The sequence below is a fragment of the Urocitellus parryii genome, chromosome 12 (genome assembly GCF_045843805.1).
Source record: "Urocitellus parryii isolate mUroPar1 chromosome 12, mUroPar1.hap1, whole genome shotgun sequence".
Classification (NCBI taxonomy): Eukaryota; Metazoa; Chordata; class Mammalia; order Rodentia; family Sciuridae; genus Urocitellus; species Urocitellus parryii.
In genome coordinates, this window is record NC_135542.1 from 17,473,545 (window position 1) to 17,499,692 (window position 26,148).

General features: G+C 50.3%; 2 protein-coding genes across 2 annotated transcripts; both read right to left on the reverse strand.

The window, feature by feature from the left end:
• Positions 1-226: 226 nt before the first annotated feature.
• LOC144249857 (uncharacterized) lies at positions 227-13,503 on the reverse strand. Its single transcript, XM_077792054.1, has 10 exons — positions 13,428-13,503; positions 7,900-8,087; positions 6,207-6,415; positions 5,617-5,732; positions 5,220-5,450; positions 4,022-4,136; positions 3,730-3,827; positions 3,447-3,563; positions 2,358-2,472; positions 227-432 (listed from the first exon to the last, which is right to left on the reverse strand). The coding sequence occupies exons 1-10, from the start codon at positions 13,467-13,469 to the stop codon at positions 227-229; spliced, it is 1,437 nt and encodes a 478-aa protein (XP_077648180.1). The 5' UTR covers positions 13,470-13,503.
• Positions 13,504-17,657: 4,154 nt separating this feature from the next.
• LOC144249858 (uncharacterized) lies at positions 17,658-25,478 on the reverse strand. Its single transcript, XM_077792055.1, has 9 exons — positions 25,331-25,478; positions 23,638-23,846; positions 23,048-23,163; positions 22,651-22,881; positions 21,453-21,567; positions 21,161-21,258; positions 20,878-20,994; positions 19,789-19,903; positions 17,658-17,863 (listed from the first exon to the last, which is right to left on the reverse strand). Exons 1-9 carry the CDS (start codon positions 25,390-25,392, stop codon positions 17,658-17,660), a joined length of 1,269 nt encoding a protein of 422 aa, XP_077648181.1. The 5' UTR covers positions 25,393-25,478.
• Between the last annotated feature and the right edge of the window lie 670 nt (positions 25,479-26,148).

A 26,148-nucleotide genomic window follows, 5' to 3' on the forward strand; every position in this document is an offset into this window, starting at 1 on the left:
TTTGGATGTGTCCTTTAGGAATCACTGCTACATTTAGTATACTCAAATCATCACAGTAGATCAGGTAACAAAAACATATATATTTTAAAATAATAATATATTAATGGAAACAACAAATACAGGATAGAGTAACAACTGTGTTACTAAACAAGGTCAAGGACAATGGCAAACTATAGATTCAAACTTTGAAGAAAATAGTAATCAATGTAAATATTCCTGGGCTGCCTCAGCCCCGCCCAGGCACACAGCAGCAGAATGGTTTTGCAAGCATCCTCAGGAGGGCTGGAGCCTTCTTTCCAGGACGAGAGGGAGGTTGAGGCTGGATCCACCCATCATTCTTTTGGGAGAGGCTCCTTTTCCTCAGCACAAAGTTGGATTTTTTGTGAGGATTCTTGGCATAAAATACGTTGGCCTCTGCTGGAATCCTCAGCTCTGGGGAGAGAGGGGTGTACAAAAAGAAGGTGGCACTCAGGAGGTGCTCCCTAGGACACGCCAACATCTGAGAGCCTGTGCCAGAAAAGGCCAGAGCCACACACCTGAGAGCTCTCCAATTCAGCACCAATACCAACAAAGAGAGCCTCCACAGTCCTCCCTGAGGAAGAACTAGGCAGAGCACTTCAACAGACCTAATGTCTGTTCCTACCAAAGGCTTTGGACTCCAGAACATCTCAGGTCCTCTTGCATCTGCCAAAGCACACCACTAGGGTTTGCATCTGAAATCTCCCACAAAAGGCTCCTGTGCCGAAGATTCAGTCCCCACATGAGCCATCTTCATAGGTGGGTTTGGAGGGAAGCATTGGATGGTGAGTGCTCTGATGTCAACATGAAATTCTCATTCAAGATGAATACACTACTGGGGGGTGGGAGGGACTGGAAGAAAGGTTGAGCATGGTTGGAGGAAGACCTAAACAGGGTTGTGCCCTGGGCAACAGTACCTTGTTCCTGTTGGCTCCACTGAATCCTCATTCTCCAAGTAGAGGTCCTCCCTCTCCATCTTTCTCTCTCTCCCTCTCTGCCAGCCTCGTTCTCTCTCTCCCAGTCTATGCCTTTGTGGCAAGGGCTGAGGAGCTCTCCACTGCCACACACTAGAGCTTTATGGACAGCCTCAGTGCACAACCAAAGAGAAAGCTATGAAACCCAGAGAAAAGGCCTAGGATTCCTCCTCTGAGTTATTTTCCTCAAGTATGGCCACAGTGAGGACAGGCTGACCAGCACGGATACCACGTTAGAGCCATGCTTCTGCGTTGGTGGAGCCCGCCTCCATGTGAACCAGGCTTCTGAGAATGGAGGCCACATTCCAAATACTGCCCTACTGAGAACAATGGTTCCAAAGACCAGCAAAGGGACTGCTTCCCTCCAACATGGTGTATGGCCCAGTGGTGCCATGACCCCGAGTGGGGGAATACAACAGCCGCTTCTCCTTCCTCTGAACATGTGTTTCCTGTCGCCCTCCTCTAACCTAGAGCCTGTTCTCCATCCCTTCTGGGTTGGATGTGGAGATCTCTGCTATGAATTTCTTAGGCTACCAAGGCCCCAGGCAGACTTCCTCTTCCATAGACTCTACTAACCTAACAGTAGGTTAAGATAGGAGACAAGTGATCCTAGAACTCATAGGGATGGTGGTCTTCAGGGTACATAGGCTGGGATAATGGCTGCTGTGGTGTTTGGCTCACAAAAACCAACCAACCAACCAACCAACCAACAGAAAAGCGCTGGCATTATTATCAGATGAGCTCTGTGGCTAAGTGCTCAGGAAGCCCTCATCTGACTTTAGTTAGGGATCACAACCTGGCTATTGTGATCACTCCTTGCCTAGTGGACTCAGGTGCGTAAGACCATGGAATTTATGCAAAAACAGATGATTCAGGCTGTCTCCCAGGCTGTGTTTTCTTCCCAATTTCATCCTGTTACTGCTTGCTAGAATCCTGGCAATGCTCTGCCCAGGCAGTGGTTTTCTGGTCACACAGAAGGCTTTCAATAGTACTGCTTCAGTCCACAAAATGCCAGTTCCCTCTTTAGCCCATGCATTCCCATGTTCCTTTGAAACCACTCCTATCCCAGACCATGAAAACATACTGCTCCTGGAGAGAGGCTTTCCTCCTCACTCCTCAAAGATGTCAGCTTTGGATGCCTGTTCATGTCCAGGGGAGGGCACCTGGTGGGGAGCCGCAATATCCACTGGGGTATACTATTGGACCTCAAGACCTTCCACCAGCAGAAGTGCAGTTGGCTTTGTGCACGAACCCAACACACCTGTTGGAGTGTTCTTGGGGGTCAGAGACTACTCTTTGTTGCTAAGAGTTGACCTGAGTCCACATCCTGACCCTTGCTCTCTGCTATCTGATTGTCTCACTTACTCTGACGGCGAGAGATGATTTGGCCCAGCTCATAATCCTCTGGATTCTCCTCAGTAAGGAAGTGTAGGTCGAGGGCGCTGCGGATGACAACAGGAGCCCTATCCTGGCAGGTCACCTGGAGCAGCATGGGAGACAGGCCTTCAGGAAATGGGCCTTGAAGTGACTACTCAAGGACAGTGGGCAGGGGCATTCTGGAGGCACCTCCGCTCTAAATACAAGTGCAACATCCATGACCCTACTACCTGAGGCTGACCTCCTGTTCATCGTGTGGGCTCTTCCCACAGGCTACTAGCCCAATCCTTGTACATAGGACTTCCTGGGCCTGCCATTGCTCTTTGTGGAGCTGCACTCCTCTCGGAGTGAAAGGACCCCACTACCTGCATACAGATGCAATCTCATCCCACAAGTTGGGAGGAATGGGACAATAGCCTCCAAGATCCCAGGTATGCCCGAGGATGCAGGCGGCATTGGGAATGGCCTAGGCACAAAACCTAGAGGCTTTGGTCTGGATTGCCAGGGCCAAAAACAGACCCAGGAACATGACCACACACAGGAGTGCTGAAAGATAGCCACGAGAGCTCCTGGCCTCCAGAGGCTCAGTGCTGGCTGGGATGTAGGAGGGCACCTCATCCGGCAAGGGTGGTCATTGGGTTACCTGGACATTTAGTGTGCTTGCTCCACATCCATATCGACTCTGCAGAGAGACTCTCTCAGCTCCTTGTTCAAGGAACACGGAGAACCTCACACTGCTGTCCTCCTCCATAGACGTCAGCATCCCATACAAGGGAACCTGCAACCTAGTTCCTGTCCTATTCTCATCTGTCACCCATACCTGTCCCTGCCCTTCTGGACTGCATGCTGCCACCTGACACACAGACTCCCTCAGACATGGCAGTGGACAAGCTGCTGCACTCGCTCATCTCAGCTCCAGCCCTTCACACTGACCTCTCCCTTCTTGATTCCCATCTATCCTCCTGATCATCCAGAAGCTCCAAATTCAAGAGGGCATGAGTAGTCCATGGTATTGGACCAGTGTCTGCTCCCCACCCAGGTGTAAGCACCACGGGACACCCCTGCTCCCAGGCTTACCAGAACACTCTTGGCCATCTCTGGACTTTGTGTTTCTAAGTGGACACGAATTAAGCAGGTGTCTCCCACCTGCTTGTGGGAAAGCGGCCTGGAGGACTTGCAGGTTGATTCTGAGAACTGTGGGGGATGGAACATCAGCAAACCCAGAAACACAAAGCCACCCCAGACTGTCAGTTGGCTCTATGGGCTTCCAGCAAATATGTCCAGGTGCTGAGGCTTCTTATTTCCTCAGGTCGGAGTGGAATGGCAGCACATGCACAGCTTGAATAAGGTAGGTGTTTACCTCCTTTCCCTTGACCTGGGGGCGTTTCCTCACGATGAAATATTGTGCTCCCAGATTCATGGACAGACACACGAGTGAGTGGTCAGAGACCTTGATTTCTGCAGAGCGAAGTGGAGAGAATTGTCAGGTGGCACTCAAGGATTATACCACAAAACACCCACAACCCCTGAGAGTCTCCGCCAGGCCCATCACACTTTGGTATTTTGGGGCCAAGGCCCACTTTCTCTTGGCTGTCAGTTATCCTGAGCCCACTGTGGATCATGTCTCCCCACTGTCTGATTGTCCTACTTACTCTCATCCTCAGACATCATATACAGCAGCTCAAAGTTGTCCACATCCTCATGCTGCAACAAATTTTGGTCCAAGGCCCTGCGGATGAGGCTTGTCACCGTCTCCTGAAAGGTCACCTGGATCAGGGTGGGACAAATGTCATCAGAGAATGGCTTTTAGAAGAGCTACCCAGAAGACTGTGGTCAAACATTCAGGAGAAATCTCAGCTACATATACAAGGGCACAATCTTGTTATCCTGCTACCTGAGTGTGTCCTCCATATACCACCTGGGTTCTTGCAATGTGCTACTAGAACAATCCTGGTACAAATATCTGCCTGTACCTGCCATCTCCCCTCCCCCTGGGGAGCCACATTCCACTCATGTCAAAGGACCAAACTGCCTATGCACAGACACACTCTCATCTCACTGAGATGAGAGCAATGGGCCAGGGATCTGCGCACCAAGTGTGATCTGGGATGCAGGCTGCCTTTGTGGGTGGAAGAGGCAGATGCACTGAAAATTTGGGTCCTGACTGCCACGACACAAAACAGACTCAGATACAAGAGTGTGCACTTGAGTGCTTCATGATAGCTTTGAGAGGCCCTGGCCTCTGGAAGCTCGGTGCGGGTCTGGTTGTAACGATGTACTTGACTCAGCACTGGCAGTCACTGAACATGTCTCCTCTGCAGCTGGACACCTGCAGCATTAGCGTGTCTACTGCACATCCATAGAAATTCTGCCAAGAACCCCTTTAGCTCCGTATTTACATACATGCAAAGCCTAACATTCCGAAGCTTTGGCATGACCCCCCAGGTGATCCCGACCCCAAATTCCTACACCTAGTCATGCTAAGGAGGTTCTCTTCCCTGCCACCAGGAACACATCCCCTCCTACACATGTGACAAGTCACTGCCACCTCCTCTGCTCCAACTTCACTCATTGAGAATACCAAGTTCTAGGCACTGCAGCCTGCACCCTGGACATATCTCTGCCTTCATCTGTCCACAGCACTTCCGTCTGCACTTCTGGCCTGCAAAACCCACAATACACAGGCCCACTCACCACGGAAGCTGGGCATGCTGATGCTCTCCCTCCTCAGGTCAAGCCCTTAAGACGGACCTCTCTCTTCTCTATTTCCCACCATAGCCCTGGGGTTGGCTGTGTCTCCTGCCTTCCACTGTGTGGACACCCAGGAGGCAGCCCTGCTGTCGGGCTTACCGGGATGCGCTTTGTCTCCCTCAGGCTCTGTCCCTCTAGGAGGACGTGAACAACGCGGCTGTCTTCCACCTGCTCGCTGGAGTGAAGCAGTGAGGAGCTGCTACTGGTGACTTTTCTCATGCAGCACTCATTGCTTTGGGTGGCCTGGGGCAATGATCCTGCAGCCACTGCAGAGCTGCTGCTCACAGCTGCTGGGGTCCTGGATGCCACTGCCACAGAAGGTTCCAAGAACTGTGGGGGATGACAACATCAGCAAAGCCCAGCAACTGCACCCCACCCAGCCTGGCAGTTGGCTCTGTGGGCATTCTACAACATCCATCCAGAACCTGAGGTTCTTGTCCCCTTGGAGGATGTGGAGTGGCACCAGGAGTAAAGACTGAAGAAGGTGGCTGTTTACCTCCTTTGGTTTGACCTTCAACGACTTGCTGGCATCTGTTTCTCGAAGAAGAAAGTCGTAATGCACTCCTCCAATCAGGCCGTGAGAGACTTTCGCATCAGCAGGGACCCTCAGCTCTGGAAAGGCAGGGGCAGAGGCGTGGTAGGTGACACTCAAGGAATACACTACCCAACATCCCCCACAACTGAGAGCCTCTGCCAGCTCAGGTCTCACACACAGACCTGAGAGCCCCCGAATCCAGCTTCTGTTCCACCAAAGACTCCCCACTGATTAATCCCTGAGGACCCTCTATGCACAGGAGGTCCACTACAGGAACACCTTTCAAGGAAATAGCCCCTTGTACCCCAGTACCTCTTAGTTCACGTTGGACCCATCAAAGAGAAACAGCTAGACTTTGTATCTGGATTGGTCCCCAAAGACTCATGTGTTGAAGGTTTTCTCCCCACTGCAGCAATGATCACAGGTGGGTTTGGGGAAAAGCACTTGATGGTGGGTGCCTCCACCTTGACAGTGGACTCATCTACTCATACAGGGCTACACTAATTGGAGGGGTATGGTTTGGAGGTGTGTTGAGGTACTTAGGTACTCACCCCGGTCCGCCTGGCTCTCAGGCTCTGCCTGGCTTGATCTGCCATCTTCAACCTGGGCCAGCAGGTGGTGTGCTTGGTGCTCCAGGTTAAAGCCACTCAGGAGGAGCCACATGTACGGCAGCAGCTGCTGCAGACTCAGAGAGCCTGGAGGCTGATGGGAAGCCTCGGAGTAGAAGTTCACCCAGGTCCCCAGGAAGGAAGATGAGGCACTGTGGGGAGGCAGGTGTGGAGTCAGCAAAACCCTGGCCTTGCCTTCGCCACGGCCTCCAGAGCAAACCTCTGACCCTACCCTCCTGAACCGTCCCTGGTTCTGAACACACCAGTCCACCTCAGGCAAGACACAGTGGCTGTACAGGCAGGGTCAGGACAGGTCGCTACAGGCAAAGAACCTTCAACGAAGGAGCGCTAGATCCATGGTTTGACCAGCTCTCCCCTCCTCTGGGCAGGCCTGACACTCTTCTTCCCCTTGGCTACATGCTCTCCAACCTGGAATGCACCTTCTGGGAGTGTCTGTCCTCCTGCCCACTCTTCTCGGGGCTCAAGAGACACCTCCTCCCCTGGCGTGGGCTGCAATGCTACCTCATTCTCTGTGAGCTCTCACTGAGTTCCCCTGAGTAGCGGTGGACCTCTCTTTTCCCATGAGTGCAGACCACATCTCTGTGGCCCTGGGGGAGGACAGGGAGGTGTGGTGTGGGGGGATCCATTATCCCAGGGCCTTCCCCAGAGGACCCTGACTCCACCTACAACTCCCCGCCTTACCCCTCCTACTGTTGAAGCCCCACACCTTACACTGCAGGCAGAAAACTGAATTGGGCAGAGCAGTCTTTCCTCAGCCTTCCCAAGTCAGATCACCTTGCAGGTCCCTATTCTGGAAACAGGAGCCCACCCTCTTGACCCCAAGCCCATTCCATGTTGAAGTTGGTCCAAGGGTCCACCATAGTCACTGAAGAGGACAACGTGCAGTTATGCCTCATGGAGTCAGGGATGCAGTCACATGGAGGATATGTACTCATGGCACCTGCGGTTTAGGCTGACCCCATGAAAAGGGACACAATGGCAATCATTTGCACCCCATTTTTCACTGAATTATGAAACGGGACTGGAAACGTGTCTTCACACAGTGGGTGCTTTCTCCATGTTCACCAGTGAATGAGCCCAAACTGCTGATTCCCACATATCTCTGGGTGTGGGAGCTGCCATGTCCAAAGCCCCTGTCCAGCTATGTCCCAGCTAGGACGCTCTGTCCCACTATGGAAACTAACATGTCTTTATTAACCCAAAAGTGCTTTTCCCAAGGCCCGAGTTTTGAGACGCCTCTGGCACAGATCTACGTTCTTCACAAAGCCAACATCACACCAGAAAGACCACCTGGCCTCACTGAGTCCACCTGGGAATGAGCTCAGTGCACACCATTGAGCTGTGGTGCCCAGTGTGTGGGGACTGCTCCATGGACCTCTGTGGATCAGCTGGAGTCAGGATGGTTTCTCTGCCTGAGAGGGGAAGTTCACTGCCCTTGCAAGGCTGTGGCAGGCACCTCCAGGACTCGTACCATTCGGGGCTGACATTCCACTATGAGTGTGGTCCTCTATCTCATTAGGTATCACAAACCTTTGGGTCCCTGAGAGGCACATGGCAGCCCCAAGACAGAGGCATGAGGGGGCTACACACTTGGGCTTGGTGGTCTGGTGCTTACCTTGGGAACAAGAGATCCAGCACCTGCTGGGTGGGGATGAAATCCCAGGAGATTAACCCCATGTTGCTGCTGAACTGTAGGTTCCTCCCACAAATGACAGGCTGGAGCTCATTCCTAAGCTGGTCCTGCCTGTAAGGTTCAAGGCTCTGAACCCTGAAGGGCTCCTCCGTGTTCTGATCATTTTCACCCTGGGTTGGGACCAAGAATGGTGGGTTCAAAATGGAAATGGTGACAAACAGAAAAATGACTTGTGCCAATACACTAGAGTCAAAGCACAATGGGATAGTTCCCATCAGTACAAACACACACACACACACACACACACACACACACACACACACACAGTCAGAATAGGAGTCCTGGGCCATTCATCAGGGATCAGACTAGAGGGCCTGCTGGGCTCACCTGCCCTGTGCTACTCACTGTTACTCTTGAGCTCCTCTGCGACAATCGCCAGAGGCTCTGGCGTCTAAGATGAAGCCTCACCCAGTGTATCCACAAAAGGGCTAGTTGGCCCCCCTGAGATTCCTGGGAGCCTGAGGCTCGGCATTGTCTGCAACCACAGGAGAACATCCTTCTCCCTCCAGTGGCTCCAACCAAGTGAGCTCGGATGGCTTGGTCAGTGAAGTGGGTGCCTGGATACCAGGGTTCCATGTTCTGTTGGATCCATTGTCAAGGCAATGATGTCATTTCCTGTGCCCATACCTGAGCCTCTTTTCACATAAGACCACTTTCAAAAGCCCTATGGGCTGCTGATTTCTCCTCCATGCCTACCCATCTCAGGTGCGCAGGTGTTCACCAACAACTACCCAAACATCCCCACCAGCATCTGCCCTGCTTGGTGCCACTAGAGTTCCAGCTTGGAGCCTTCAAAAATGCATTCACAACCAGTCCTTCCCTCTCAGCAGCTTTTGGACCCTGGTCCCATCATTGTGCAACTCATGGTGTGCCCAGTCTTTTCTGGAAAGTAGGGTAGCATCTAATCTCTAGGGTTTATTGTGTCTATTGGCCCCTAACACCCTCTATTCTCTCTGAAACCAGAGATGGGACTCACAGGTGGCTAAAGCACAAATGTACAGATGGGACAATCACAAGAAGGGGAGAGACAAAGAATGCACCCTAACTCAATCAGGCCTGTGTCCCACACAGGGACATGGCCAATGTCCGTCCCATCGTGGCTGCAGTTCCCTCTCTACACCATGGCAAGTTGGAGGGGACTGAGATGCAGAGGCTGCTCCCCTCTGCCATACAACTTCCCAAGGCTTCTCCTAAGATTTCAAAAGGGCCAAGTGTGTCTAGTGTTGGGGTCTCACAGAGACTCCGAGGTACCACAGCATCCTGCTGCCCAGAACCGGTTCACCCCTCACCTCAAGGGGGCTCAGCCTCTGGATTCATGGGAATTGAAGTGGGTACAGGTGATGGGATATCACCTCCAAGACTGAGTTATGCCAAGTCCATGACCCCTGTCTGCATCCCTGTCTCCAGCACCACTCCCCCCTCTCTCTTTCCTCCTCAGAGCAAACAAATCCATTTAGCAAGTGTGTCCTGTGATAAAGACATGACGGTCACCCATCCTCTCATTACAAAAACACTGAGGCTCAGCCAACATGGATCCTACCAGGAACACAGGCATAAACTCAGAGTCCGATCCTCCCAGCCGAGCCTCGGTGGAGCCTGGACTCCCAGCCTCCTGAGTCAAGGAAACAGAGGTGCCTAGCCGAGCCACCTTGGATGCAGCCGCACACAAACTGAACTCATCAATGCCCCTTGCTCTCAGTTGTGAGTAAGAGGGGAGGGTGTTTCACAACCCTGGACATCCAGTGCAGTCTCCAGGCTTTGGGGTGTGCCCTGGCCTCTCTCTATCTGCCCAGGCCCTCCAACCCACACTGGCCTCTTACCCAACCTCCTCCTAGGGCCAAACTCAATCCTGCCTCTCAATTTCTGCTGCCTTCCCCAACACACTGCTCCCCAAAATGAGCAGGGCTGGCTCTCGGTTATCATGCTGGTGCCAGCAGCAATGCCGCCCCACTGACATAATTCTGAGTCCCAACCTAGGCACTCCAGCTGTCTTTGCCACACCTGGCCTGTTTGGGCTCTGGCTCTTGCTCTTTTCTTTCATGTGCATGTGTTTTGAGGTTTTGAGTTTCTCCCACTGCAGAACTGCAGCTGTGGCAGGGTAGAGCTCATGAGGGTGACACTCTGAGCCACATCCAATCCCATCAGGACTGTTAACTGGGGTGACTGCTGGAACACAGTGATGAGTGAACACATGGGAGGTGGTTGGACCCACCTTGCCTCTGAGTGGCTTCCTTTCAGGACAGGAATGTAGGGATGGGAGCCCCTGGCGCGGGATGCTTTGCACAAGGCGTGACCATGGGCTCTCTTTCCTGGCAAAAATGGCTCCACTCAGCATGGAGAGCACTGTCATTCCTGGTGGCTAACAACAGCCCTGGACCCCAGAAAGGAACCCACACTCAAGATTAATGTCTGAGTGTGCGTGTCCTTGAGGAAATGAGGTCTCCTGATCCCAGGTGCAAAGGGGTAAGTCCTCTAACTCCAGGGGCCATGAAGGGACATCTGAGTTTCCCTCGTCCTTCTTTCCCTCTCTGAACCCAGGGTGTCCTCACACTAACCACAGTTAGGACCCTGGCCTCATTCCCCAGTGAGGATCATTAGGCTCCATAAAGGACAGTCTCTAAGATGCTCAGTGGACCAACACCCTCTGCACAACCCATAACCCTATTCACCCAAGAGGCAAGAGGATTTCTATTCAGGAAAACCAGGAAAGGGAGAGCCTTTCTCAAGGACACAAGGACATTAGTGAGTGAGGGAGTGATTAATGGATGGAGAACTATTTCCAACACCAACTTCCAGGAGCATATATGGCCCTTTGGAGAATTCTGCAGTGTGTTGGTGATTAAGGAGAACGTGTGAATCCAGGGGTCACTAGGTCCTCTCAGCCATAAGGAGGGAAACTGCCATAAAGGAACTAGGACAAGGGTGCGAGGAATGCTCACTGGGGGGAGATCGGAAGGAAGGAAAGTGTACTCATTAGAAAAGTGTCGCCTGAAAATTCTTAAGCCAGCCAAAAGTCGTGCGAACTTGTGTGGGAAAAGAGTCTTTGCACAGTGATGAAGCTAAGAGCTCACATGATGGAACACAGCATCAACTGGGACCAAATCCAATATCTGATATTCTTGTAGGAAGAGGAGAGTCTGGACCCAGAGACCAGGGAGACTTGGGGATACCAGCTATGTGAGGTTGGAGCCAGGGCAGGATGCCCATATGGGAACCACAGATCGTGGGCAGCAATAGGAGAGTGGGCAAGGGCTGGGAGAGTTGGGGGGGACAGTCCCCTAGGAACCTGTGAGGTGTTTTGGCAGTGAGACCGCCCAACACCTTGTGTGTTGAGCCCCTGGAGCTTGAGGGAAGGCCCTTCCTCTGTTGTTGGCCACCCAGTTGACAGAGTTTGGTTGTAGCAGGCCTAGGACCCAGCCGAAGGTCTGAGCATGTTGGCCATGCAGGGTGGATCTGGACCGCAGACACACTCTGATGACTGTAGGGTTTCAGCCATGCATCAACACAAGCACCAAGTCAGGCCAGGTGGGGAAAGGGCTAGGAACACACTCTGGGGGCTGGTGCCTATATTACTGGGAGCACTTCTGACCCCAATTCCCTGATCTGCTGCCAACATAAGCTACAGAGGAGGGTGGAGGGACACAGAGCATGGATCTTCCCCACTCAGTGGGCCCAGGCATGTACCATGGCCAGCAGCCTCGTGCCTTGCCCGGTGAGTCCTGAAGCGGCCCCCTCTTCCCATCCTGAGAGCTCTTCCCTTCCTCATGCGCTACTACCTTCCCACTGTCTCTGGAAATATCTACTTGCTGTGGTCCTCAGGCAGTTTATGATTTAAGTTAAAAAAAAAAAAAAAAAAAAAAAAAAACAGGTCTTGGTGCTCAAAAATATTTGATTTGCCCATCCTCATCCCCCAACCCCAATATTTTCATTATTTCCTCAACATATGAAATTTTACTAGCAAAAAGTTAATTTTGAATTGTACAAAGTTGATTCAAATAACATTGGTATACATAATCAATCACTGTACTTTCAATGTTTGTTCTCCTTTCCTGTTAGAAACTGCTCGGAAAAAAGAGAACAGAGGGGGCTGGGGATGTGGCTCAAGTGGTAACGTGTTCGACTGGCATGCGCGAGTCAGTGGGTTCGATCCTCAGCACCATATAAAATAAAATAAAATAAAGATATGTCCACTGAAAACTGAAAAAAAAAAAAAAAACAAAGAGAACAGAGGACAGACTCATGGAAGTACTTGAACTGATAAGAAGCTCCCACTCAAGCTCAGCATTCAGTCCTGGACAGGGTAAGACCAGGCCACTTTGACATATGTTCCAAAGAGTCTACCAGACAGAATCCTCTGACTGATCCCTGACTGAGCCATAGGAACTGGCTAGAAAAGCCTTCACATCCTCAATACATTCTTCACTTCAGAATACTGGACAAGCATTGATATCCATCTCTCGTTACCTTGCTCCCCAGCCAACCATTCTTCAACAAATTCAAAGGAGCAACTCATGCAAGCACACAGAAAGGGATGTTCACTACACACATCCATGTGCAAAAAAGACAACTGGTATTTCTTGTTTGGGCTATTTCAAATGAAATCACTTCTGCATGACCTCCACAAACCAAAGGAAAATATTTTTGAAATTCCCACGTAGAAGACAAGATACACTTGCCAAGGAGGCAGTGCCAAGAATTTTGACACTCCAAATGTAGAGTGTGTGTTTAGGAGGCAGTCACAGTTTCCATGAGAGAGTCCCATGAAATCAATTAGGAAGATCCATGCTCTAGCCCTACCATGCAAGTGATGTGACTTGAAAGAGTCACTTAGTCTTAGTAACCATCATCACTAACAACTAAGTCAATGAATAAAGGTCCTCAGGTGTCAAGCTACAAAATGTGGGATGAGCATGGATGAGGATGGGTGGGAGAAGTCTCCAACTCTAACACAATTAGGGAAGGCTGTGCCTGTCCTCAAGTGGCTGGGGGGGCTTGGGATCCTGCCACAGAGGGGGATTCCAAACCTCACATCCCCTGACCCAGGCCAGAAGACCAGGTAGAGTCCAAGAATCCTGGGGTGGCCCAATGGCAATAAAGGTCAAAAGGAACTAGGGATCTGCCTGGTCCCTCAATCCCCTACTCTGAGCAGGGCTGCATGACGAGGCCAGAGGCCATCCACAGCAATCTGCCTTTACAGGAAAACAGGGACTGCAGGCTGCCTCTGGCTCACTGAATCAGGGTGGTGTTTTCATAAAGCAAGACCACTTCCTCACATTTGACCAGCAGCTCATGTGTTGACAGCACAATGACTGACTTGACTCAGGCCCTGATGAATGAAATAGAAAATTCATAGCAAACCCATCTTTAGCTCTTCCACATCATCAGGGGCTCTGATTCAATTCCGTCCAGAAAGGTGTCTGAAATGATTTCTAAACATGCTGGGGACTCACCTCTGTGTGGAACTTTTCAGGACAAAGGGGATCAAATCTCATGAAGCAACTCTTCTCTCTTCTAGCCCATGGGCAATGCAAGGAACCTGCATGATACCAGAGGCTCACTTCTCTCTTCTCATGTCTTCTGGAAAGGATTCGTTAATGCTTCCTGCAAGGTGAAGCAGAAGCCTGCATTCCCAGCTGCACAGAAGTGTTTGAGGGCAGTGTCTCCCTTAAAACCCAAAAATAAAAAAACAGGTCATTCAACAGGCACATGGATTAGAGTACATGTTCAATGATCCCTCCTCCCTGGAGCCTTCCACATGCCCATCTTCCACATTCACAGAGCAATGCTTGGCCATTCTCAAGACCAGGAGACCATGATGCTCATCACCAGGAAGTCAATAAGGAACATGAAGAGAGCAGCATGGATTGCAGAAGGTGGCACATCAAGGATCTTCAGCTCTGCTGCTAGAACACAAGAGCTTAACTTCAGTATTGACTTTTTGCCAACTACCAAGTACGATAGCAGTGTCAAGCCCAATATGCAGATATGCAAGTAGTAGGTGACACCCCGCATCCATTCACAAAAGTGGGCAACATCTGCATCAGAACAAGGAAGTATCTTACCCTTACTCATAAAAATCATCAGAAACAAAATAAAATGGATGCAAGACTTCTCATTTCACTATTAGGTAGCTGTTGGAATTCCCTATTAAATAATACCTCCTCCAAAATAAAAAGTATCTCAGACATGTGTCAACTATTCAATGGATGACATTTTAAAAACTATGGACTTTACTTAATATTTATGTATGCTATATCCCTGCCTAAGGCTCTATGAGAAAGGAGCACATAGAATTGGATCTTTGAAAATCTCACATTTGCTGATAAATATTACTGCTGATCTCAGGCATGGCGAAGTGAAAAGTGGGACTTTGGATATTCCAAGAATGCTATGTTGTGGGATTGGTGTCCCTGATTCATACATAGCATATGGTTTCTATGAAATCCAGTGAGGGAGCAGGAGTAACGAAGCTGATTGCACAGATGACCTCAGGGAATACTGACAGATAGGCCAAATGAAAAATATGTTCCAGCTAACCATTGGTATTTGGGCTTCTGATCCCAGTCCTGTTTTTAAAAAAGGTGCAGACAGGCAGTGTTCATTAAAAACTGTCTACCTTGTAAAAGTGGGTAATTTAAATGGCATCTAGTTACACATCTGATAGAATGGTCTGGCAACATATGAATTTCATTCTAACAACAACAACAACAACAAAACATAGAAAATGAGACATAAAGATAAAACCTTGTCTTCACCAGGATGCCTAAAAATAGGTTTTATTTGGCTCATGCAAATAAATATCTTTCAATAGAATTTCTGATTTCTGAATGAATCCATTCAACTTCATACTGCACAGATCACAAGGTTTTCTTTACAGAATATTCTCTTCTTCTTCTTAAAGCCTCACATAGAAAATGTCTCACAGGACATAGGAGGGGAATGACCCAAAGGATGAGAGAATGGCTGGAACCGTTCTCAAATGTGCCCATGTAGCCTAAAGTTTGAAGGCATCTAATTGTACTCTAAAACAATTATGAACCTATGATCCATTATTAATAAATATCACCACTTTACCACTTGAACCAAATCACAGAAAATTGGAAACAGATGATCATTTGCTTTGATACCTTTACTTCTGTTTCATTACTCAGAGTCGATCAACTCTATACTTCAAGTGACACAGATTTGTTACAGAATGCCTAAGATCCTAAGGATCTATTTTAGCTCAGCCCATGGTATTGCTTCATTATTTTATTATTTTGTAAGTAATAAAATATAACTTCATGTTGGATGATCTATTCAAGCCATGAATATATCATCCAACATTGTTCTTCCCAAAATATTAGCCCAATTTCTGCGCGTGCTCACTTACTGTTTAGGAATTTTACTAATTGTCTGAAGGTTCTAGAGGACCTGTTAGACTCCTAATGGACAAACCATACAACATACTCCAGAGAACGGACGAGTGCCATAAGAAGAAAATAAGGTCAGCCTACAGCAATGGGCAGCTGCCTGCCCTCGGCTGGGAGGAGCCCTGGCCATGGCACCAGGGCTGCTGAGCAGCAGAAGCTTACACAGCCCTGCAGGGAGCCTGGAGCACAGCTCTGCCTAACCATGCTCAGCCCTGGACAGATGCACATGAGTTCCCATCACAGGCTCGAGTGTGACAGTCCCAGGTGCATGCCTGTCATGCCAGCCACCAGGGAGGCTGAGGCAAGAGGAACGTTTGAGGTCAGCCTTGGCAACTTAGACCCCGAGGCAAAGGGGAAATACTTTTACAGGGGTCTCTGAGGGTGTAGCTCAGGTAGGTCACTTGCCTCACAGGCTCAAGGCCCTGGGTTCAATCCCCAGAACCCACGTACACACACAAAGTGAACTTGGAATATTGTTGAAAATGATGGATCAGGTACACACAAGGACTTCAATATGACCTCTCAGAGGAGCTCAATTTGAGATCAGACTGAACAAAAGACCACCTGGACCATTGACTCAGTGTCTGAAACCCTCTGTGAGCATGGGAAGCACTGCTGGCAAGACACCAGAGGGCCAAAGCACTTGTGCCCCCTGCAGGGGTGTCTCTTGTCTACCGCCAAAGACTGTTCCCCTCCTGGGGCAGCTGAGAGCAAGCTGGGCCTTGGAGCAAGGACTAGTGCTTTAGATATAGACTATGCAAGCAAGGGGCAATGTCTTTAATAAAACTAAAATTAAAAAGTCACATTGAAAAAATTTTTAAAAGAAGAAAATAAGGTCAAGTAGAGGAAGCCCATTTTCACAGGAAAAAATCCCCCAGTGAAAAGCATCAGAATAGATACCAAGAAAAATACCAACAAAAACAGTGTGCTCCCACTATGTATCTACTCAACATGCAAAAGTTAGAAAGCTAGATAATACAATCCTGGCCACAGGTAGAGCTATGCAGAGGAGCCACCTGGCAGTGCTTAGTCAAAGAAGTAAACATGCACACTTTGACCTAGAAATTCCACCTGTGTGTAAACCAGGCGGTGCTTAAGCAGTTTCACAAGGGGACATGCACAGGGAAATTTATCCTCAGGTTCTTATAGAGTTGTCTGTGCTTACAGGGAGTTGATGGTTGTCAAGATGCCCACAGCTGCGAAAGTCAAAAGCTAAAAAAATAATAGATGCCAACCTGGATATATTAATAATCCCGTATCTATGATCACCTTCATAAGGTAGCTTCCCAACTTCTGTGTGGAAGTGTGTTTCTCCTTGGCCCTTACACTGTTGTGGAGACCACTAGGAGTTCAGCTTTGTGCAGGATCATCTGACCTGGACTTTTTGCAAGACCTGTACAGCCCTCACACATGCTCAGATGCTACAGGACTTTTCAGACCAGTCCAGACAACAGTAGGCATCCATTCATTGTCTGCACTCTACAGATTCCTAGATGCACGACATTCATTACCATCAAATGCAGAATTTTCATCAAAAACTAATATATATATATATCATTCCAATCTGAATCAAGAAAATCGGAAATATCCCCAAATCCAAAGAGTGGATCCCCATTGTGATGCTACAAGTTGAAAATTCCACAGCTGACCTCATGGGATGGTTCACAGTCAAAAGACAGCTGCATGAAAAATATTACATGACCTTCCTGCTATGTGAAAAGTGGCATGTGAAGTACACATGCATGTCTTCCTCAGACATGGGTTCATTTGCAAGACACCTTGTGCAATTGAAAATACTCCAAAAGGGGAGAAATCAGAACCATGTCTCCAAAGTATTTCAGCAGAGACCAACTCCATCTGTCTATCTATCTCTCAGTGAGTGTGTGTGCTCTTGTGTGTGTTTGTGTGTCTTTGTTTGTGTTTGGACCATCATAGCTGATACTTCATTGCCCCCATTGGAAAACTGACTCAGATAATGCCATCTGCCAAACTCCTAAAAACCAAAGTTCTTGCTGATAGAATGAAACATTCCTTCCTGTTGGTTTGGATGTGTCCTTTAGGAATCACTGCTACATTTAGTATACTCAAATCATCACAGTAGATCAGGTAACAAAAACATATATATTTTAAAATAATAATATATTAATGGAAACAACAAATACAGGATAGAGTAACAACTGTGTTACTAAACAAGGTCAAGGACAATGGCAAACTATAGATTCAAACTTTGAAGAAAATAGTAATCAATGTAAATATTCCTGGGCTGCCTCAGCCCCGCCCAGGCACACAGCAGCAGAATGGTTTTGCAAGCATCCTCAGGAGGGCTGGAGCCTTCTTTCCAGGACGAGAGGGAGGTTGAGGCTGGATCCACCCATCATTCTTTTGGGAGAGGCTCCTTTTCCTCAGCACAAAGTTGGATTTTTTGTGAGGATTCTTGGCATAAAATACGTTGGCCTCTGCTGGAATCCTCAGCTCTGGGGAGAGAGGGGTGTACAAAAAGAAGGTGGCACTCAGGAGGTGCTCCCTAGGACACGCCAACATCTGAGAGCCTGTGCCAGAAAAGGCCAGAGCCACACACCTGAGAGCTCTCCAATTCAGCACCAATACCAACAAAGAGAGCCTCCACAGTCCTCCCTGAGGAAGAACTAGGCAGAGCACTTCAACAGACCTAATGTCTGTTCCTACCAAAGGCTTTGGACTCCAGAACATCTCAGGTCCTCTTGCATCTGCCAAAGCACACCACTAGGGTTTGCATCTGAAATCTCCCACAAAAGGCTCCTGTGCCGAAGATTCAGTCCCCACATGAGCCATCTTCATAGGTGGGTTTGGAGGGAAGCATTGGATGGTGAGTGCTCTGATGTCAACATGAAATTCTCATTCAAGATGAATACACTACTGGGGGGTGGGAGGGACTGGAAGAAAGGTTGAGCATGGTTGGAGGAAGACCTAAACAGGGTTGTGCCCTGGGCAACAGTACCTTGTTCCTGTTGGCTCCACTGAATCCTCATTCTCCAAGTAGAGGTCCTCCCTCTCCATCTTTCTCTCTCTCCCTCTCTGCCAGCCTCGTTCTCTCTCTCCCAGTCTATGCCTTTGTGGCAAGGGCTGAGGAGCTCTCCACTGCCACACACTAGAGCTTTATGGACAGCCTCAGTGCACAACCAAAGAGAAAGCTATGAAACCCAGAGAAAAGGCCTAGGATTCCTCCTCTGAGTTATTTTCCTCAAGTATGGCCACAGTGAGGACAGGCTGACCAGCACGGATACCACGTTAGAGCCATGCTTCTGCGTTGGTGGAGCCCGCCTCCATGTGAACCAGGCTTCTGAGAATGGAGGCCACATTCCAAATACTGCCCTACTGAGAACAATGGTTCCAAAGACCAGCAAAGGGACTGCTTCCCTCCAACATGGTGTATGGCCCAGTGGTGCCATGACCCCGAGTGGGGGAATACAACAGCCGCTTCTCCTTCCTCTGAACATGTGTTTCCTGTCGCCCTCCTCTAACCTAGAGCCTGTTCTCCATCCCTTCTGGGTTGGATGTGGAGATCTCTGCTATGAATTTCTTAGGCTACCAAGGCCCCAGGCAGACTTCCTCTTCCATAGACTCTACTAACCTAACAGTAGGTTAAGATAGGAGACAAGTGATCCTAGAACTCATAGGGATGGTGGTCTTCAGGGTACATAGGCTGGGATAATGGCTGCTGTGGTGTTTGGCTCACAAAAACCAACCAACCAACCAACCAACCAACAGAAAAGCGCTGGCATTATTATCAGATGAGCTCTGTGGCTAAGTGCTCAGGAAGCCCTCATCTGACTTTAGTTAGGGATCACAACCTGGCTATTGTGATCACTCCTTGCCTAGTGGACTCAGGTGCGTAAGACCATGGAATTTATGCAAAAACAGATGATTCAGGCTGTCTCCCAGACTGTGTTTTCTTCCCAATTTCATCCTGTTACTGCTTGCTAGAATCCTGGCAATGCTCTGCCCAGGCAGTGGTTTTCTGGTCACACAGAAGGCTTTCAATAGTACTGCTTCAGTCCACAAAATGCCAGTTCCCTCTTTAGCCCATGCATTCCCATGTTCCTTTGAAACCACTCCTATCCCAGACCATGAAAACATACTGCTCCTGGAGAGAGGCTTTCCTCCTCACTCCTCAAAGATGTCAGCTTTGGATGCCTGTTCATGTCCAGGGGAGGGCACCTGGTGGGGAGCCGCAATATCCACTGGGGTATACTATTGGACCTCAAGACCTTCCACCAGCAGAAGTGCAGTTGGCTTTGTGCACGAACCCAACACACCTGTTGGAGTGTTCTTGGGGGTCAGAGACTACTCTTTGTTGCTAAGAGTTGACCTGAGTCCACATCCTGACCCTTGCTCTCTGCTATCTGATTGTCTCACTTACTCTGACGGCGAGAGATGATTTGGCCCAGCTCATAATCCTCTGGATTCTCCTCAGTAAGGAAGTGTAGGTCGAGGGCGCTGCGGATGACAACAGGAGCCCTATCCTGGCAGGTCACCTGGAGCAGCATGGGAGACAGGCCTTCAGGAAATGGGCCTTGAAGTGACTACTCAAGGACAGTGGGCAGGGGCATTCTGGAGGCACCTCCGCTCTAAATACAAGTGCAACATCCATGACCCTACTACCTGAGGCTGACCTCCTGTTCATCGTGTGGGCTCTTCCCACAGGCTACTAGCCCAATCCTTGTACATAGGACTTCCTGGGCCTGCCATTGCTCTTTGTGGAGCTGCACTCCTCTCGGAGTGAAAGGACCCCACTACCTGCATACAGATGCAATCTCATCCCACAAGTTGGGAGGAATGGGACAATAGCCTCCAAGATCCCAGGTATGCCCGAGGATGCAGGCGGCATTGGGAATGGCCTAGGCACAAAACCTAGAGGCTTTGGTCTGGATTGCCAGGGCCAAAAACAGACCCAGGAACATGACCACACACAGGAGTGCTGAAAGATAGCCACGAGAGCTCCTGGCCTCCAGAGGCTCAGTGCTGGCTGGGATGTAGGAGGGCACCTCATCCGGCAAGGGTGGTCATTGGGTTACCTGGACATTTAGTGTGCTTGCTCCACATCCATATCGACTCTGCAGAGAGACTCTCTCAGCTCCTTGTTCAAGGAACACGGAGAACCTCACACTGCTGTCCTCCTCCATAGACGTCAGCATCCCATACAAGGGAACCTGCAACCTAGTTCCTGTCCTATTCTCATCTGTCACCCATACCTGTCCCTGCCCTTCTGGACTGCATGCTGCCACCTGACACACAGACTCCCTCAGACATGGCAGTGGACAAGCTGCTGCACTCGCTCATCTCAGCTCCAGCCCTTCACACTGACCTCTCCCTTCTTGATTCCCATCTATCCTCCTGATCATCCAGAAGCTCCAAATTCAAGAGGGCATGAGTAGTCCATGGTATTGGACCAGTGTCTGCTCCCCACCCAGGTGTAAGCACCACGGGACACCCCTGCTCCCAGGCTTACCAGAACACTCTTGGCCATCTCTGGACTTTGTGTTTCTAAGTGGACACGAATTAAGCAGGTGTCTCCCACCTGCTTGTGGGAAAGCGGCCTGGAGGACTTGCAGGTTGATTCTGAGAACTGTGGGGGATGGAACATCAGCAAACCCAGAAACACAAAGCCACCCCAGACTGTCAGTTGGCTCTATGGGCTTCCAGCAAATATGTCCAGGTGCTGAGGCTTCTTATTTCCTCAGGTCGGAGTGGAATGGCAGCACATGCACAGCTTGAATAAGGTAGGTGTTTACCTCCTTTCCCTTGACCTGGGGGCGTTTCCTCACGATGAAATATTGTGCTCCCAGATTCATGGACAGACACACGAGTGAGTGGTCAGAGACCTTGATTTCTGCAGAGCGAAGTGGAGAGAATTGTTAGGTGGCACTCAAGGATTATACCACAAAACACCCACAACCCCTGAGAGTCTCCGCCAGGCCCATCACACTTTGGTATTTTGGGGCCAAGGCCCACTTTCTCTTGGCTGTCAGTTATCCTGAGCCCACTGTGGATCATGTCTCCCCACTGTCTGATTGTCCTACTTACTCTCATCCTCAGACATCATATACAGCAGCTCAAAGTTGTCCACATCCTCATGCTGCAACAAATTTTGGTCCAAGGCCCTGCGGATGAGGCTTGTCACCGTCTCCTGAAAGGTCACCTGGATCAGGGTGGGACAAATGTCATCAGAGAATGGCTTTTAGAAGAGCTACCCAGAAGACTGTGGTCAAACATTCAGGAGAAATCTCAGCTACATATACAAGGGCACAATCTTGTTATCCTGCTACCTGAGTGTGTCCTCCATATACCACCTGGGTTCTTGCAATGTGCTACTAGAACAATCCTGGTACAAATATCTGCCTGTACCTGCCATCTCCCCTCCCCCTGGGGAGCCACATTCCACTCATGTCAAAGGACCAAACTGCCTATGCACAGACACACTCTCATCTCACTGAGATGAGAGCAATGGGCCAGGGATCTGCGCACCAAGTGTGATCTGGGATGCAGGCTGCCTTTGTGGGTGGAAGAGGCAGATGCACTGAAAATTTGGGTCCTGACTGCCACGACACAAAACAGACTCAGATACAAGAGTGTGCACTTGAGTGCTTCATGATAGCTTTGAGAGGCCCTGGCCTCTGGAAGCTCGGTGCGGGTCTGGTTGTAACGATGTACTTGACTCAGCACTGGCAGTCACTGAACATGTCTCCTCTGCAGCTGGACACCTGCAGCATTAGCGTGTCTACTGCACATCCATAGAAATTCTGCCAAGAACCCCTTTAGCTCCGTATTTACATACATGCAAAGCCTAACATTCCGAAGCTTTGGCATGACCCCCCAGGTGATCCCGACCCCAAATTCCTACACCTAGTCATGCTAAGGAGGTTCTCTTCCCTGCCACCAGGAACACATCCCCTCCTACACATGTGACAAGTCACTGCCACCTCCTCTGCTCCAACTTCACTCATTGAGAATACCAAGTTCTAGGCACTGCAGCCTGCACCCTGGACATATCTCTGCCTTCATCTGTCCACAGCACTTCCGTCTGCACTTCTGGCCTGCAAAACCCACAATACACAGGCCCACTCACCACGGAAGCTGGGCATGCTGATGCTCTCCCTCCTCAGGTCAAGCCCTTAAGACGGACCTCTCTCTTCTCTATTTCCCACCATAGCCCTGGGGTTGGCTGTGTCTCCTGCCTTCCACTGTGTGGACACCCAGGAGGCAGCCCTGCTGTCGGGCTTACCGGGATGCGCTTTGTCTCCCTCAGGCTCTGTCCCTCTAGGAGGACGTGAACAACGCGGCTGTCTTCCACCTGCTCGCTGGAGTGAAGCAGTGAGGAGCTGCTACTGGTGACTTTTCTCATGCAGCACTCATTGCTTTGGGTGGCCTGGGGCAATGATCCTGCAGCCACTGCAGAGCTGCTGCTCACAGCTGCTGGGGTCCTGGATGCCACTGCCACAGAAGGTTCCAAGAACTGTGGGGGATGACAACATCAGCAAAGCCCAGCAACTGCACCCCACCCAGCCTGGCAGTTGGCTCTGTGGGCATTCTACAACATCCATCCAGAACCTGAGGTTCTTGTCCCCTTGGAGGATGTGGAGTGGCACCAGGAGTAAAGACTGAAGAAGGTGGCTGTTTACCTCCTTTGGTTTGACCTTCAACGACTTGCTGGCATCTGTTTCTCGAAGAAGAAAGTCGTAATGCACTCCTCCAATCAGGCCGTGAGAGACTTTCGCATCAGCAGGGACCCTCAGCTCTGGAAAGGCAGGGGCAGAGGCGTGGTAGGTGACACTCAAGGAATACACTACCCAACATCCCCCACAACTGAGAGCCTCTGCCAGCTCAGGTCTCACACACAGACCTGAGAGCCCCCGAATCCAGCTTCTGTTCCACCAAAGACTCCCCACTGATTAATCCCTGAGGACCCTCTATGCACAGGAGGTCCACTACAGGAACACCTTTCAAGGAAATAGCCCCTTGTACCCCAGTACCTCTTAGTTCACGTTGGACCCATCAAAGAGAAACAGCTAGACTTTGTATCTGGATTGGTCCCCAAAGACTCATGTGTTGAAGGTTTTCTCCCCACTGCAGCAATGATCACAGGTGGGTTTGGGGAAAAGCACTTGATGGTGGGTGCCTCCACCTTGACAGTGGACTCATCTACTCATACAGGGCTACACTAATTGGAGGGGTATGGTTTGGAGGTGTGTTGAGGTACTTAGGTACTCACCCCGGTCCGCCTGGCTCTCAGGCTCTGCCTGGCTTGATCTGCCATCTTCAACCTGGGCCAGCAGGTGGTGTGCTTGGTGCTCCAGGTTAAAGCCACTCAGGAGGAGCCACATGTACGGCAGCAGCTGCTGCAGACTCAGAGAGCCTGGAGGCTGATGGGAAGCCTCGGAGTAGAAGTTCACCCAGGTCCCCAGGAAGGAAGATGAGGCACTGTGGGGAGGCAGGTGTGGAGTCAGCAAAACCCTGGCCTTGCCTTCGCCACGGCCTCCAGAGCAAACCTCTGACCCTACCCTCCTGAACCGTCCCTGGTTCTGAACACACCAGTCCACCTCAGGCAAGACACAGTGGCTGTACAGGCAGGGTCAGGACAGGTCGCTACAGGCAAAGAACCTTCAACGAAGGAGCGCTAGATCCATGGTTTGACCAGCTCTCCCCTCCTCTGGGCAGGCCTGACACTCTTCTTCCCCTTGGCTACATGCTCTCCAACCTGGAATGCACCTTCTGGGAGTGTCTGTCCTCCTGCCCACTCTTCTCGGGGCTCAAGAGACACCTCCTCCCCTGGCGTGGGCTGCAATGCTACCTCATTCTCTGTGAGCTCTCACTGAGTTCCCCTGAGTAGCGGTGGACCTCTCTTTTCCCATGAGTGCAGACCACATCTCTGTGGCCCTGGGGGAGGACAGGGAGGTGTGGTGTGGGGGGATCCATTATCCCAGGGCCTTCCCCAGAGGACCCTGACTCCACCTACAACTCCCCGCCTTACCCCTCCTACTGTTGAAGCCCCACACCTTACACTGCAGGCAGAAAACTGAATTGGGCAGAGCAGTCTTTCCTCAGCCTTCCCAAGTCAGATCACCTTGCAGGTCCCTATTCTGGAAACAGGAGCCCACCCTCTTGACCCCAAGCCCATTCCATGTTGAAGTTGGTCCAAGGGTCCACCATAGTCACTGAAGAGGACAACGTGCAGTTATGCCTCATGGAGTCAGGGATGCAGTCACATGGAGGATATGTACTCATGGCACCTGCGGTTTAGGCTGACCCCATGAAAAGGGACACAATGGCAATCATTTGCACCCCATTTTTCACTGAATTATGAAACGGGACTGGAAACGTGTCTTCACACAGTGGGTGCTTTCTCCATGTTCACCAGTGAATGAGCCCAAACTGCTGATTCCCACATATCTCTGGGTGTGGGAGCTGCCATGTCCAAAGCCCCTGTCCAGCTATGTCCCAGCTAGGACGCTCTGTCCCACTATGGAAACTAACATGTCTTTATTAACCCAAAAGTGCTTTTCCCAAGGCCCGAGTTTTGAGACGCCTCTGGCACAGATCTACGTTCTTCACAAAGCCAACATCACACCAGAAAGACCACCTGGCCTCACTGAGTCCACCTGGGAATGAGCTCAGTGCACACCATTGAGCTGTGGTGCCCAGTGTGTGGGGACTGCTCCATGGACCTCTGTGGATCAGCTGGAGTCAGGATGGTTTCTCTGCCTGAGAGGGGAAGTTCACTGCCCTTGCAAGGCTGTGGCAGGCACCTCCAGGACTCGTACCATTCGGGGCTGACATTCCACTATGAGTGTGGTCCTCTATCTCATTAGGTATCACAAACCTTTGGGTCCCTGAGAGGCACATGGCAGCCCCAAGACAGAGGCATGAGGGGGCTACACACTTGGGCTTGGTGGTCTGGTGCTTACCTTGGGAACAAGAGATCCAGCACCTGCTGGGTGGGGATGAAATCCCAGGAGATTAACCCCATGTTGCTGCTGAACTCTAGGTTCCTCCCACAAATGACAGGCAGGAGCTCATTCCTAAGCTGGTCCTGCCTGTAAGGTTCAAGGCTCTGAACCCTGAAGGGCTCCTCCGTGTTCTGATCATTTTCACCCTGGGTTGGGACCAAGAATGGTGGGTTCAAAATGGAAATGGTGACAAACAGAAAAATGACTTGTGCCAATACACTAGAGTCAAAGCACAATGGGACAGTTCCCATCAGTACAAACACACACACACACACACACACACACACAGAGTCAGAATAGGAGTCCTGGGCCATTCATCAGGGATCAGACTAGAGGGCCTGCTGGGCTCACTTGCCCTGTGCTACTCACTGTTACTCTTGAGCTCCTCTGCGACAATCGCCAGAGGCTCTGGCGTCTAAGATGAAGCCTCACCCAGTGTATCCACAAAAGGGCTAGTTGGCCCCCCTGAGATTCCTGGGAGCCTGAGGCTCGGCATTGTCTGCAACCATAGGAGAACATCCTTCTCCCTCCAGTGGCTCCAACCAAGTGAGCTCGGATGGCTTGGTCAGTGAAGTGGGTGCCTGGATACCAGGGTTCCATGTTCTGTTTGATCCATTGTCAAGGCAATGATGTCATTTCCTGTGCCCATACCTGAGCCTCTTTTCACATAAGACCACTTTCAAAAGCCCTATGGGCTGCTGATTTCTCCTCCATGCCTACCCATCTCAGGTGCGCAGGTGTTCACCAACAACTACCCAAACATCCCCACCAGCATC